At 41.9% G+C, this 15,706-nt stretch overlaps 3 protein-coding genes across 3 annotated transcripts; 1 reads left to right on the top strand and 2 right to left on the bottom strand.

The window, feature by feature from the left end:
• The first annotated feature begins 65 nt into the window (after nt 1-65).
• selenof (selenoprotein F) lies at nt 66-5,961 on the top strand. Its single transcript, XM_080034367.1, has 5 exons — nt 66-156; nt 1,268-1,435; nt 4,114-4,177; nt 4,699-4,748; nt 4,933-5,961. The coding sequence occupies exons 1-5, from the start codon at nt 109-111 to the stop codon at nt 5,062-5,064; spliced, it is 462 nt and encodes a 153-aa protein (XP_079890493.1). The 5' UTR covers nt 66-108; the 3' UTR covers nt 5,065-5,961.
• A 1,798-nt stretch (nt 5,962-7,759) lies between these two features.
• On the bottom strand, nt 7,760-10,280 carry cldn18 (claudin 18; the record flags this gene model as incomplete). Its single annotated transcript, XM_080034366.1, has 5 exons — nt 7,760-7,847; nt 8,093-8,206; nt 8,303-8,447; nt 8,618-8,782; nt 10,061-10,280. The coding sequence occupies 5 exons, from the start codon at nt 10,278-10,280 to the stop codon at nt 7,760-7,762; spliced, it is 732 nt and encodes a 243-aa protein (XP_079890492.1).
• Nucleotides 10,281-12,380: 2,100 nt separating this feature from the next.
• On the bottom strand, nt 12,381-13,103 carry LOC307255638 (transcription factor Sox-14; the record flags this gene model as incomplete). The annotated part of the gene is made up of 1 exon (XM_080034364.1): nt 12,381-13,103. The coding sequence occupies one exon, from the start codon at nt 13,101-13,103 to the stop codon at nt 12,381-12,383; it is 723 nt and encodes a 240-aa protein (XP_079890490.1).
• Between the last annotated feature and the right edge of the window lie 2,603 nt (nt 13,104-15,706).

Here is a 15,706-nt window from a genome sequence, read left to right as displayed (position 1 = left end):
GGATATGTTTTAAAAAAAACGAAGGTTAACGGTCAGGCGTGAGGCGGCAGCCCTTCCGTAAATAAAGTGGTCCTCTGTGCGTTTTTCGCTAACAAAGCAGGCCCCAAAATGTCGGGAGAGGTGTATCTCCTGTGGCTCCTGTCGCTTTTACAAACGGTGAGTTTATTCTACAATGAAAACAAAACATTTTTGTCGCTCTCAAGACCACTTTTTTCCCTTTAGCGTTACTGGTTGTTGAAGTTGTCAGCGGTGTAACGTCTCGTCGGTTTAATGAGCCGCATCCTGCTGTGCCCGCAGCTTCAAAATGACGTGGCTTATCCTCAAAACCTTCGAAGGGAAAGTAAAGCCTCTTCAGTATTATTTCGTAATTGGCTGAATTATTCTAGTGATAAACCGGTTGTTACATCACAACGTGTGTTTTAAAAAGGAAAGGCGAAGGTAAACGAACACTTCCGGGGTTCTTCAATGTACACGTCCCTGTGGAAATCTGTTCCCCGCTCAGGAAAATTCGTTCAAATTAAACCAGTCAAAACATAATTTCAAGTGTAAGATAAAAGATAATCGAACGTGTCAAGGTCAAGGAACAGCTGACAAAACAGCTGACTAAACAAAGTACCTGCATAAAGCCACTGAGATTCTGTTATTCAATATAACACCAGGGGATTTTTACAACATCTCTTTAGCAGCAAAGACGATAAACGCACCCCAGCTGACGCACCTTGTTAATTAGCTCTCCTGTTTACCCACAATACTACTGGACAACCAAAGTTCAGTTGGCCTTCTCGAGAATTTAATTATCAATGTCAATCAGCAGAATTTAAATTAGTGTAATCTTGAGGAATAAATTAATACTGTAATTTAAATACCCACTGTGAACTCCAGTAAAACATGAAAGGTAACATTTAAATGTTTAATCGAAACATGTTCGGAGCTGAAATTATAATGTTGGCACTACTTTCCTTTAGATCACTAGAGTTATTTGTTTTTGTTCTACAAAACACTACATTTGTCATTGTAGTTCAGAGTTATTCACAGCGCTACAATACAACCACACCACACAGCTCTAATCAATGTTCATTTCAGGATCTTGTTGCACTTTTTACACACAATTATCCTGTCTCCAATGCATTATTTTCTCCATAAGTACCATGAGTTTTTTTCTTTATCTGTGCACTTCTGAATATGAAAGGTGAGCACGTTATACAAACTTGGCCTTTAATTTCTCTCCCCTTCTGTATCTCTCTCATCTCCTCCTTCCTGTCTCCAGCTGTCGGCGTACGGTGCCGACCTGTCGTCTGAGGCGTGCAGGGAGCTAGGCTTCTCCAGCAACCTGCTGTGCAGCTCCTGTGACCTGCTCGGGGAGTTCAGTCTCACCACACTCCAACCCGACTGCCGACAATGCTGCCAGCAGGAGGCCCAGATGGAAGCGCGCAAGGTAAAGGGAACAAGAGAACTTGGGGAACTGGCAAACAGGAAGTAACTGCCTAGTGTCTACTAGGTTTTGGTCACAGCGGGGCATTGTTAAAATACATTTTTAAAGGAGATTCAGGGGGCGCCCATAGCTCAGTTGGTAGGGGGGACGCCTCGGCCAGCAGCGGACCCGGGTTCGATTCCAGCCCGCGGTCGTTCTCTGCATGTCACTCCCCTCTCTGCCCCATTTCAACTCTGTCTCTACACCGTCAATAAAGCATAAAAATGCGGCGCTGTTAGTGTTTCTGTTACTCATCTTCTCATCGTTAACATAATCATGAGGTCGTCTTTTGCTTTCTCTAGTCCTCAATCGAGCTTCACAGAAGGCATGCTCTTCAGTAGACTCAGATGACTTCTATGTCAGAATGTGTCAGATTCATTGATGTCGCCAGTATTTGAGCTTTTACTAAAAACAAGCACATTTTGTCTCTGGGTCTGTTGACACAGTTTGCAGCTGTGCATCCGATCTGAGCTGCCACACACAAACTCTGTCACTAGCTGTCTGTCTGGATCTTTCTCTCTGAAGTCCAGAGTCGAGGCTCCTTAACCCCAGCTTGACCCTCCCATAGGGTACCAGTGCAGTAGCTTCCTCACTGCAACCAGCGAGGAAGCGTTACTGTGGGCTCATTACTCCAGTGATAACGGCAAATTCAAAAAGGACCCCCCGCTGAGCCCTGACAGAAAAGCACGGACTCAAATGGAGGTGGAAAAACAATGTTATTCTTTTTCTTTGATTAAGCAGAGTACCCAGTGCATGTGTAGTATCCTAGCAACAGCACCTTGGAAAAGGGTAGTGCTCACCTCCATTACACCTTGATGATAACTCTGTTTCAGACAGACACTTTAGAAGAAAGATCACTCCTCTTCCTCCTTACGATTTGAGCAAAAATGTCACTTATAAGAGCAATCGGCTGTCTCCAGCTGCACCCTGAGGGTACCGGCAGAAACGACAGTGTCGCTAAGCACATTTTCTCCTCAGACAGGATCAATTATCTGCCTTAAGAATTCTTTCAGTCCCGCAATTGACATCAGTGCCGTGTCATTAAACCCTCTGAGAAATGGCTTATTGCACAGGCTAGTCGATTAGTATGATTCACTGAGCATGGAGGGCATTTCGGTTACTCATTCTCAAATGTGTGTTACTCTGCAGAACACCCCGCTCATAGCAGCAGCAGCAGCTCAGCTCCCCTGGGTCCTTCTATACACAGTATGTTTCTCTAGAGCAGGGAAACGATCTTTCTGGGGGTCTCCAAGGCCAGTGCATGGTGACAAAAACATGAGAAGCCTTCATACTTTGACGGTATTCTTTATTTTTCTTACTGCCAACAGATCCCATGAAAAGACTTAAACAATGAACTTATGCTACTTATTTCCTGTGTATTAGTATTGCCTGTGATAGCCACAAGTCGGAATAATCTTGTGCCATAGAGCTTCACTGTTATTCAGAAACTATTAAAACCCATTAACGAGCCCCACTGTTGCACTGGCTGACATGTTCCTTCATAATGATGAACGTGGGCACTGCAGTTTATTTTGATTAAATCCTCCAAAGGCATTCTGCGGCTGTAAATACCAATTGGCGTAGCAGCTCCACGGCTGACAAAAGTCCCTATCCAATGCACTATTTCCTCTTGTTTGAGCATTGTTTGCTAAAAGCTGCAGTTCCCCGCCTTGTTAGGAAATTATTGAGCTTTGTATGAAAAAGGGACTCTGTATTTGTGACTTGTTTACAAAGATTTATGTCTTCAGTAGGAACCAGTGGGCTTTGGGCCGATGGCCATACACTGTTGGCAAGTCAGAAAATATTGCGTGACAGACTAATGCGTTGTTTGATTAGGTGTTTTCGTGTTGGAAATGATATAATAACGCCAGCCTTGTTTTTTTTATCTTTACTCATACACAATGTTGTTGAACGTTGTTCTTCTTTCATCTTTAATATTAAACTTCAAAGGACACAAGGAACAGGATTTTTTTTCTATTAAAGCTTTAGTGTGTGGCTTGTTGGCAGTCATCAAACTCGCTTTTGTTTTGGAAATCAGTGATATAGAGAGTGATTTAGCTAATTAGAAGCATTTCCAAGTGTTAAAAATGCTGCAGTGAGTCCAGTAAAAGCGGCAGATCTGTTTCCTTTTCTTAACAGAATCGTGACTCTTCTCTGATCTGTGTAGTGGAATGAAAAGCAGGAACATGTCATTTATGCAGTGTAGGATTGTTTACAGAAAGACCGGGGAAGAGGAGAGCATCTTAGCTTTGCATATGTAATTTAATTTGCTGTTTTGAACCAGCCAACCAGGCCATTATACTGTCCTCCCTGAAACGGCCAGCCCAACATGGACCTGAAATACTGCAGTGACACTTCAATTTCTTCTAACCTATTGTATATTGGTGCTGGGGGTTTGATTACAAGTGAGGCCTGCACAAACCGCAATCCATCAGCTTTGCTCCATATGCACAGGCTCACAGTTTAATGACCCTGAAGGAGTCGCCTGGACACGTTTATGAATCAGGCTGGCTGAATCAAATTACTCCCCGGGGGCCAGACGAGCTACCACCAGCAGGGCCACAGCCCATACTGTCTCTCTGTGTGCGGGCATTGATGTCCTCATTGACTTACTAATAATTAGTTTTTTTATCTGAACACAGCTCTATCCTGGGGCCATCCTTGAAGTGTGTGGATGAAAATTGGGGAGGTTCCCTCAAGTCCAAGGTGAGTTCTCTATTGACATGATTATATTGCTTTACTGATATTTTGTATCATGTTTTAAAAGGTGGTAGTAGTGCTTTGTGTGAATCTCTTTCTTAATCAATGGGGATGTGTGTGAAATTAATTCTGTTTGAAATCCTTTTTTGCAGTGGGTGGTCTAAAATGTCAGAGCAGGGTGTCGATTATTTTTTTCAAACAAGGTTTTGAAGTTTTTTTAAGCTCTGTCTCTGGAGTAGACCTCCCATCTCTGTTCAGTTAATTCAGTGTCGGGTTACGACCATGGAGTGAGCGCAGCTCCCTTTAGTATGGGGGTAGACGTCTGTTCAAACAACAGACATATGCTGTTGTTTGTTTACCGCAGCTGTAGCAATCCTGTGTTCTCAACTGTCTCCGCCACTGTTAACGCTGCATTCTCAGGAGGTTTCACAGCTGTCGCTAACTTCCGCCCTTAGTACCAAAACAGGGAGGATAATTGGCTGATTAATTAACCAACATTTTTGTTTCACTGTTGTTTATCTCCTCAGCTTTTGTCAGGAGCGACAAGCCGAAGATGTTCAAGGGTCTGCAGATCAAGGTAAGGGTGACTGATATGATCTATTAATAACACACATTGAGCTTCATATGGAAAGAGATCAAAAAAGATTATGTCGATCAGATTATTGACAAACATTACTCTGAATATTTTTTGTATTGAGGTCAAACCTGCCTTCTTCACACCCACTCTTTTTCTCTCTTCCACGCCCTCTCCCTCACCGCAGTACGTCAGAGGCTCAGATCCTGTGCTAAAGCTTTTGGACGATAACGGGAACATGGCTGAAGAACTCAGCATCCTCAAGTGGAACACAGATAGCGTGGAAGAGTTCCTGAGTGAGAAACTAGAACGGATCTAGACACGAGAATCCAAACTTTTTCTGTTATTATTGTTTTTAGTCTTTAGTTAAAGGGTCGTTTCAGCCAAATTACAATCCCTCCAGTTGTATCTAGCCATGATTTGATTGATTTTGATTTATTTAGCACATATTAAAAGACAACATGCAGTTGTTTTGCAGTAATTTTTCAAAGTTTTGATCCCCACAAAGAAAACACCATTTAAAAAATCTATAGAGAGCTTTTAAAACGTATTTAAATAAATCAAAACTATCTGCATGGCCAGAAACGACTAGGGTCAAATTAGATTTATCTTTTAATAATATGGGTGAATTGACTTATTAGTTATTTACCAATTTGTACACACCTCGGCCTTGATAGATGGTTGTTAAGTCACTTCTCTATATGACTGTTTTTGTATCCGAAAATCATGAATTTCTCCTCTAGATTTGACAGAATAACTTATGTGAGTGTAGGAAAGGACAGTGACCTGATGGGCAACACAATGTAATGGTCAACATAACAGATTAATTGTGGCTGAAAGCGGGTCTACTAGGTTTGAAAAAAATTCTGGCCCAATTTGTCATCTAACTGTGGGAGTTTCCGTCCCTTCAGTCCGTCTGATATTCTTGTATAACCTGTTTTTTTTTAACAACCCTCGACATTGTGACTGATGGGATCAGTATTGAGAATGAATCCTAGTTGCTCTCCAAATATAGATGTCTTTGCCGAAGCACACGTTTGTGAAGACCTCACAGTAAACCAGTTTTGGGATGTGATGTCTGATGTATATTTGTGTATTTTTGGCATCTTCTGCTTTGAAAAGAAACTGGGTTTGTTTTGGGTGCTTGCTTTTGAGCGAGTGAGTTGACTGTTTAAATATGCAACAATAAACAAAGTCTCTGATGGGTTTTTTCTTATCACTTGCTCTTTTTTTCCTAAAGGAAAATAGAAGTGTATGATTATACAATCATTTAAAAAAATATATACTGTATATAGTACAGATGACTGGTTTGCTCTGTACTTTGTCAGTTTGGGCTGATTTCCAAACGAAAGATGTTTGCTGACACCTAGTGGTGTGGAGCAACATTGCAGCTTAGGGCTGAAATATGTATGCAGCAACTGGGTTCAAAACATGTAAGCAGGTTGTTCAAACTAAATCACAGAACTTTTTTTGCCAAAAATAAATTCGTAAATAATTCTCTAGAACTCTCAAAACAATATATTTGAGTATTATGCTTTTGTGACATAATTCTCTAACCAATTACTTTACTAAAAAATTCTTAGGTATGCATGCCCAACCCTGGATTTACATACCAACAGTAGATTTCCCCCTGTATGGCCTTTAAAGGTCCCATATTATGCTAAATGCACTTTTTAAATGTGTTCCAACATATCCATGCGTCCACGGTGTGCCTAGAGACTGCCAAAATATTAAAAAAAATAACAATCTCTCCTTTTCTCTCTCTCCCCTTTTCTGAAACCCCCACCCCTCCCCCCAAAAACACTCCAGTCAGAATTATCCCCTTTTCTGACCTCACAAACCGTAAAGCCAGAAGCTTCCACTGTGCAGCCCACACCCCTATTTCTTATTGGTCCACGGCCCTGACAGACAGAGGGCGAGGCGTATCTGGCTTCGCTTCCGGACAGGGGGCGGGGGGAGCTCAAAGATTGTATATTTACGAGGGGACCTGCAACTCTTTTTTAAAAAATAGGCCATTGTGAGATTAGCTGAACATCAGCATAGTACAATGAATTATCTGAAAGTTTTTTTCAGCAAACAATTAAAGAAAAACGTATTAGGGACCACTAAGACCATATAATATGGTGTATAATAGAACCGAAAAGTGTATAATATGGGAGCTTTAAGGTATTATATTAAAGGAAAGGGGAACTAAAACCAAACACTCTCCAATTACCATTTGCATAGACCGCTGCATCATGAAATGTGATGGCTAGATTACTAAATGAATGTGTGTCATCTGTAAAACCTTAAGAGAGACCATGGCCTGATTAACAATCTTTAGCTTCTCCTGTTGCCTTTTCATACGGCTACCAGTTTGGGTAAACAAAGGGAAGCACGCACCCTAACCTCTGATTTCCCTTGACATGTTGACAGTTTCTTTCCAAGGAAAAGTGCTGCTGGCAGTATACATATAGCAAAGGATTACTGCATGTTGGCTTCAGATACATAGCTACACTGAAACCAAGGGCACTGATGTATGAATACATCTCCATTTATATATGCTTTTCATAGACAGTATAAGGCCTGTATTAATAAAGTGAAACATGAGTGCCACATGCCAATAATCAGGTAAGCCTATGTACATTCTTCTTAAGGTTATTCAAAGAACCACTCGCCACACATATTTCACAAATCATGCATGTTTTATTACCATAAAAACAAAGTGATTTAACAAAATTGGATATAAAAAAAAAGTTAATTACTTACAGCATCTAAATATTTTATAAATATCTAATAACCACTGATTTTGTGCTTATGAATTCAATATTTTTACACTTTTCCTTTCTTGTTACACGGTTGTTGAGGATGTGAGACATAATAACTGACTCACATTTTTCAGATGGTAAAGAAATTGTATTGAATGTGTATATGAAGCAACTGAAATAACAAAAGAACACCACACAAATCATGCTGCATGTTAAAAAGCTAAAAGCACATGTCTTGGCAAACACACAATGTCAGTGTGGTTGAAGTTACACATAATTCTTGCCCCCCGCTGAATGGTGATGATCCGAGTCGGTTTTGGTGTGGGCCTGAGGTTTGTAAGCAACCCCTGGGTAACTGAAAAGCAAGAGGCAACACATGGGGTAAAGGTGATTCTATTGTGAGGGTGTGCCTTCTGTCAAAGTACAGGAAAAAGTCTTATATTATATTAATTAGATGGACACAATTAAAGAAAGCACACAAAAACATATCCTTAGACGATAGTAGATCAGTTTGTGGAAATGTGGATCTTCAGTTATTCAAGATTTTAACATTTTCTTTCATTTCATTCGCTACCACTGTAAATCTATAAGGGGACTCACTGTGGTGTTCCATCTTTCATCATTCCCCTGAAAGCCAGTGACTTCAGGATGCCACCAATAAGCAGGACACCCCCTCCGATCCAGGCTACAAACAGTGCAGGGCCAAAGGTGTATCTGTGAAAACAGAAGATACAATTCAGCCAAACGAGAAGTGATGTATGTCCAGCATGACATAATGCATTATGGAGAACGAAAAACGGTATATCCTACGTGGGTATTCCTCCCATTCCTCCTCCCATTCCTCCGCCCATCCCTCCCTGCATCATGTTTCCTTCGTAGTTGTTGATGGTGGACATCCTAAAAGTGGCCACAATCTGACTGGCGTAGATAGAAGCTCCTGCGATGCCACACACACCTGAGAGAAGCATCAGGAGAGAGTGATTTATCCATCTATGTCATAGAGAAAGTTTTACAACTGTTTATATACCATAAGAAGCTTTCTGTAAAACAAAGATGAGTTGATGGATAAACGCTTTCATTGGTGATATCTGTGCCAGATTTCATTTGTGTTTTTTATAACTGTACCGGCGATGATGAACATGATGCCAGCGGTGAGGCTCATCTTGGCCTTGCTGGAGTCTTCCATGCTGGTCATTGTGAGGCAGGTCAGGGAGAAAACTGAGGTCACTGCCCCGAGGACACCCAGCACCACACCCACGATCATCAGAGCTCGCACAGCCTGGAATGTACCTAGTAGACGGAAGAAAAAACATGACTTGAGTTAGCAAAATAGCATAAATCCCAAGTGACATATATCATGCGTCTGACATTTTGCCCTCTGACCTCATATTGCAGCACTTAAATCCTCTTAACCTTGCAGAGAAAAGGATATGAACAGAGGTGTTTAATCCTATTACGCGGCCTGTGTCCTCTTACAGTGGGTGTGCTGGCGGAACCTGCCCTTTGCTTGCTATTTGCTCTGTTTCTGATAACTGTGTTGACCAAGCCTCGGCCTGGCTGTCCATTAGGCCAAGTGACCACAATGCACTGGTGCTTATGCAAATACTGATAGGAGTGGGCTCGACACCCTGAGACTTGTGTGAGGACGAAAGAAATAAAAGAAAACAATTATGATTAGATTAAAATATAATACAGTATGTATAATATACACTAAATACAGTAGTTTGACCAAAAAGAAGCTTTCTGTTTATGGCTTTCTTTAGTGAAATAATCCACCATTTCAACATTGAGGAAAACTCCTCTCAGATATATATATTTTTTTCACCAAATCAAAGTATTTAAATCTCTTTAAATAACCCTTTGGATTCCTCATTTAACTTAACAAAATATATATATGTATAAAATAAAAAACTACAGAAATATTGACATGTTAAACATTATATGTATGTGTGTCTTCCTATTCTTCTACTTCATTGGAACTATATTCACTTATTTCAATCCCAGGAACTCATCATGGTACTTCAGTTTGTTCCCTATTTCTAGAATTAAAATCATTCTGACAGTTTTTAAAAAACAACATACACTGGCTGCTGAATTCATCATCCTTTTTTGTTTTACATTATATTTTAATAATATTTAAAGTGAGAGAGATGCAGAGAGAAAAAACCGTTGACCTTCTTCGACGCTAACACATTTCATCATGGACCCCATGCAACTGAGTGAAACTCGTGTTACACTCCCATAAATCCCCCTGCCTTATCATTTGAAAATAACTGTCAGGCCAGGCTCTGTTAGATCTTGACCAGTTTTGGGAGAACTTCCTTCTAAACCCGGTCCGCTGTTATCAGAGAAAGCTCAACATCAAAGGATATATCTCTTTTAAATGGTACAAATGGGAGATAGCTTCCTCAAAAGAAAAAGTCTTGAGGTGGCGGCCATGACAGAAATGGTGATTAATTCTGGACATTTTGGCATCATGTTTAATTATAAGAACAGCAATGGACTACAACCCAGTTTTCAGCCCCTGGAGAAGCTCTGTAAATGAAATGGAAGAGACTCCTGTCGTACCTGAGAAGCCCAGGAGGCCATAGAGTGGGCGACACTCAGTGAGTCCTGACGAGGTGGTCTCACAGTCCTGCCACAGACCCTTGTAGGTGTACACAGACGTCACGATTTCCCCCTGCCTGTCTTTGACACTCCACTTGTTCATGGCAGTGGCTGCGATGAGGGCTGCTGCACCCAACAAGCCCAGGAAGAAGCCGCCATTCTGTAGAACTGAAGGCGCCATTGTTGTTTTCTCAGTCAGAAGTTAGAAATAGTACCTTGGAGGCACAAAGTATGTGTGCAGGATGGTTAGTGGCCAGTCTAGATAAAGAGCCTTATACTTCTAGTATACGTAGTATGTGAGAATTAATGTCCCAAAGGTTAGCAGGTGTGTGATGAGCGGGCAAAGTGGCACTTTGTAGTGATGGTAGCGTTGGGCGGAGGCGGTTGGGTTTCACTCAGTGGGTGACACAGCAGCAAGGGTTGGGCTATCTTGTGCCAAGAGGTGTGGACACAGAGGTGATAGGCGCACTTGGCACCTAAATAAGGACTAACAGTTTAAATGTAAACACGGGAAACTGAATCACTGGCTACGCTGAGGTTACCGGTAAACCGTCAGCAGTAGAGAGTATATTATGCAGTAATTTTGACTAGTAGAAAATAAGATGAAATTTAGATCCTTGACAGAATGTAAAAGTTAATATCAACGTCCTACTGTTAAATGAGTTCTGACAAGCCAAACCACTGATGTAAAACCTTATTCACTTCCATGGGGAGGCCAGGGGTCAAGCTGAGCTATACAGCACTGCATCCCCAGGCCTTTTTAGATATTTTTTTTTTTTAATTTTTATGCTTTATTGACAGTGCAGAGAGACAGAGGTGAAATGGGGCAGAGAGGGGAGTGACATGCAGAGAACGACCGCGGGTGGGAATCGAGGGGGACGCCTTACCAGCTGAGCTACAGGCGCCCCCATCCCCAGGCCTTTTAATTGATTGCATTTAGTGTTTTGCCTAGCAAGAGGAATTAAACCTAGCACTTCGTTGATAATATCTTTCTTCTCTCCTGGGCCACTGGTTAAAAATGCTGTCTATGTAATAACAACAGCCTTGATTCATGTCCAGCCAAAAACATTTGTTGCATTTCTACCTAGCAATATCCAATAAACTTTAAAGGGAACTATGTAGCATCAGCGTTCAAGTCTTTCCTGTTGTAAGTTTGATATGGTCTTACATTAAGACTGAAACTCAGTGGTTTCAATGTAAGGACTCATTCGCTCTTACTAACTATGAAACAACAGTAGGGCTACCTCATACGATTCCCATGATTCAACTGTTCACCTTATCACTTTGTCAACAATTGGGTAGGAGAGAAATTTCTATTCTTCTCTTATCATAAGCCTGGCTCACTCTTGCAAACACACACAGCAAATACACATAACAAAACAACATACAGTAGTAACCAAACACGACAGGACTAGAACATTTAATTTAGCTGTTTGTCAGTTCAATGGACTTCTGTTTTTTATTATGTTATATGAATATCTGTATGTCTTTAGTGGAAGTCTATGTTGTGCGCCTTATCATATTAAAAGTCAGCTTATGTCAATAAGAGCGCTTAGGTAGTCAGGAACCAAAAAAACTGTGCTTTGACAGCAAACTTCCCCTAGTTATTAACACATCATTTTATGGCATCTAACAAAAAACATTTAGAAAGCAAGAAAAAGTCTTGTGATGTTGAACCATATAATATCATAAAATCACTGAACAGCAACTGACTTATCTAAAACTGATATAGATACTCATAAAAATATTAAGATATTGCTTGGAAATGTATTCTGAAAAGCATAGACCTAAATTAAAGAAAAAGCTCAAATCATTAGACGCCGCTTTACGAAAACATTTATTATTTCCACTTGAAAATCAAAAAAATCAGGCCTGCTTACTGAGGATAAACTGCGGGGGACAAACAGATAAATATAAGCATGAGCAAATCCAAAGTACAAAACACTCAAAGTCTTGCTTGGGCCTGAAAAACAAAAAGTGGCTCTTGTTGGCATCCTCTGCTTTACACAGTTTTAAAGTTAGAGTCTAAATAGAATTTCCACATTATGCTCAAATCTTTCCTCAGCATTTACATAAAATGATAGTAGGCCTATGATGACTTGCAGTGCGTTTGGAATCTTCACAGCGTTCTATTATGATGTTTGTGATGTCTGTGATATTTGTAGGATGAAACAGGTAAGTCTATTGTTTAGCCCAGTTTTCTTTTACTTTTGATATAATTTGTGGATGTCCTGTGCGCAAACCTTTATGACCGTGCGTCAAAAAGTTTTTATCCGGTCTCTCACACGCTGGAACTGGGTGAAGTGTACGAGTCAATAATGCCGCTCTTGCTCATCCCTCCAGGGAAGAGAATGTAGGCTACCTGAGGCTGTAAACTGGCAGCAGACCACGCGCTACAGTTGCACGGCACCACGTATCCCGGGCTGTGGGTGTGCGTGTGCTGTCCGGGGCAAGCCAGACCCCCCATCCCTCCAGTGTGGTATCCAAACGTGTGCGCGCTGAAGGGCAGAGCGCCGCCGGCCAGATGGTGCGGTATCTCCGCCATCCGCTGGACAGCTCCGGTGCTGAAGTGCGCTACCGGCTCCAGCAGCGAGAAGGATGCAGACGAGGAGGAGGAGACGGGAGCGAGGAGAGCTCTGGCTTTATCCCCGGGGACGAGAAACGGGTCCATGGCAAATCCCTTCAAGTGCTCCGCCGCGTCCCCGAGTAAAGACGGCAGCGGGAAAACAAAACGATCCCTCTTAAGGAGACCCTTGGGCTTGCGCCGGGGTCTGTACTTGTAGTCCGGGTGCTCCTTCATGTGCTGAGCCCGCAGCCGCTTGGCCTCGTCGATGTACGGACGTTTCTCGGAGTCGGCGAGAAGCTTCCACTCCGCGCCGAGTCTCTTGCTGATCTCTGAGTTGTGCATCTTTGGGTTCTCTTGGGCCATTTTCCTCCTCTGGCCTCTGGACCACACCATGAAGGCATTCATGGGTCGTTTGATGTGATCTAAAGGTTTTGCCATGTCAAACACTGGCTAATTAATTATAAATGAAATAAACACCGGTCCAACTTACAGTAAAGTCACCACTCCAAGAAGTTCATGCTGCTCTGGTGCGTAAAAAGGAAAAGTGGTGAAGAAGACAGATTCGGTTTAGAAATCTTCTCTGTCTCTTTCCCCAAATCGACTGAAGCATTTGCACAAAGTCGAACGAGAAAGCACATAAATCACAAAGCCTGCACGGACACGAGTCACACAGGACCAAGTTGGAAGCTTGTTATGGATTGATGCTGAGCATGTCAACCACTCATCACCACACCACTGTCACGGCGGGCCAGGCCAATGGGGATGAGAGAGAGCACTGTAATCCCTTAACAAAAAAGTGACTACAACATTTGTGAGGGACTCCCTCCTCCTTCCGTCAAACAGTTTAATCTCTCTGAACGTCTGTGAGACCAGTAAAGAAAGTCAGATGCTGAAGAACACAAGCAGAATGCACCTTTTTTTGCATTCATTGCCCTGTAATGTTTATTTCAGAAGATCTCACCACAGTGGTTGTTAACTTTAGCTTTGTGAAACAGTTGCATCAAATCAGGTGTATAGCCAGAAGTTTTGAAAGGTAAAAGAGGTCTTAGAATGTTTTTTGTATTTTCCGCAAGTTTATAGGAATAAAAGGAATAGTTCAACATTTTCTATTTTTAGCATTTTGCCTCACTCTTCGGGTCAAGAAAAGGTGACAGAAACTGTTCCTGTAACTGTGTGTACATTTTTTTTATATAGAAATGGGCAAAGGTTGCCTATCCAGGTTAGGCACTGGTAGAAGGAGACCAGGTCAAAAGATATATCGGAAGGAAACCAGGAAGTGCCCATGATGGTCACGTATGTATTTGATTGTAAAATGACATAACATGTAAAAATATAGAACGCAACACTACGTGATAAATAAACAGGTCCCAACAATCGCACAGGAATGTTTGTAACGTCCTCAAAACTGACACAATCACCCATTTGAATTTTTTCCCATGATGCCATTCAGGTTTTTTATATATTAATATGTGTAAAGGTGACTCACCTCCCTCTCCTCTACTCTACAAAATCAATATTAATCACAGCAATAATTCAGGGGGAATCCATGGGTTGCTATATTTTTCATAATTACTAATCCTTATCTGATTAAATGTATGCTTTAGCCTATTATTGAAACATTGATGAAGAAGTGCCTGAGCAAAAACTTGATTATGCATTATAAGCAGTATGGTGTGTGTGTGTGTGTGTGTGTGTGTGTGTGTGTGCTACTCAGTAGAAGAATTAGGTACTTATAGGTAACAACAGGGGATTACTGTATGGAGTATACACTCAGGAATCTCATTTTACAAGGACAGATTCAACACCGTCTTTCTGCGTTTCTAAGTGGAAGCTGCCGGGCACCTAAGATGGCTTCAGCAAAAAGGATTATTACCATGACAGAAGCATGATGTGTTTCTCTGTGGACAGGCCTGTGGTGGTGAGTTGGAGCTCTGGGTTTAGGTTTTGGTAGTGCTGCTAAACTCAGATATCAGGGCACCAGCCAGGAGGACGCTTTTATTTCATTTACCTCCCACAATCAAAGGCTCAGCGGGCCTCTTCAAAGGCAAAATAAATGGACACAACAGATCCAGTGGTGCACACAGCGTCAGGCAGGGGTGGAAGTGATAAGACGTTTTCAGATAGGTTTTTTTCCTCTGGCGTTTTTCTTAGAGCGGAAGGACTAGAGGGATAAAGTGATTGGCAGCAGGGGTCAGACAGTTGATCTGTCTCCTCATGGCTGTGTTGTTATCTACTGTGCTGTAGGTTCAGGCCTGGCACACAGGAGGCAGCCACCCCCACACAGAGACAATGATTACTTCTGCAAAGGAGCCGTGTGTTAGTGAGTCTGTGAACGACAGTAGAGTACCTGAAGGGCAGTATGGAGTAATCAGTCTCTTGCATATCAACTATAATTTGTCAAGATTTACATTTATTTTGCTCAAAGCTTTAAGCTGTTTCAGTTGGGGGGAAAACCCACGGAGTATGTGCTTGTGTGTACAAGTCAGTGTTTGGTGTGACTTCTAAGTAAGGCCAGCATTTCAACTCTGGAAAGATGGGGGGTGGGGGTTGGGGGGGTAATAAGAAAAACTGCCAGCAGCACAAAATGGCTGTCGTAATCCGGTTATCCCCATGGGCTCTAAAGATACTGGTGCACTCTTTAGGAGTCTATCTTTTCTTCTTATGTCAAAACTGTCCTCCATGCACTCAGGTGGATTAAGGAGTCACACTGTAGAAAGAAATTGACAGGTACAGAAAGACCTGGGGGTGAAAAGGAAATGAAAGACGACACAGAGAGGAAGGCCGGGCACTCGGGTCGGAGGAAGTGTGCCAACGGTTGACAAGAAAATAATCTATCAAGTCAACTCCAGCCCGGGAAAAACCCTTGACGCTTCTGATTTGCTGTATTGATTAACTGAGAGATTATTGGCAAAGCAGAGTACCTATTTTGTGAAATGGCTTTTACTTTCTCAGAATGCCTGAAGTGTTTGTCGGCTCAGGTTAATTTTTGGTTTTATGGTCGCTCTTTAGGAGGGTCCAATATTAAAACCCACTTAAAGTAT

Source organism: Ammodytes marinus, assembly GCF_949987685.1.
Source record: "Ammodytes marinus genome assembly, chromosome: 9".
NCBI classification, from domain to species: Eukaryota; Metazoa; Chordata; class Actinopteri; order Uranoscopiformes; family Ammodytidae; genus Ammodytes; species Ammodytes marinus.
The sequence above is the reverse complement of the archived record's forward strand: the minus strand, read 5'-3'. Positions and strand labels throughout refer to the sequence as shown.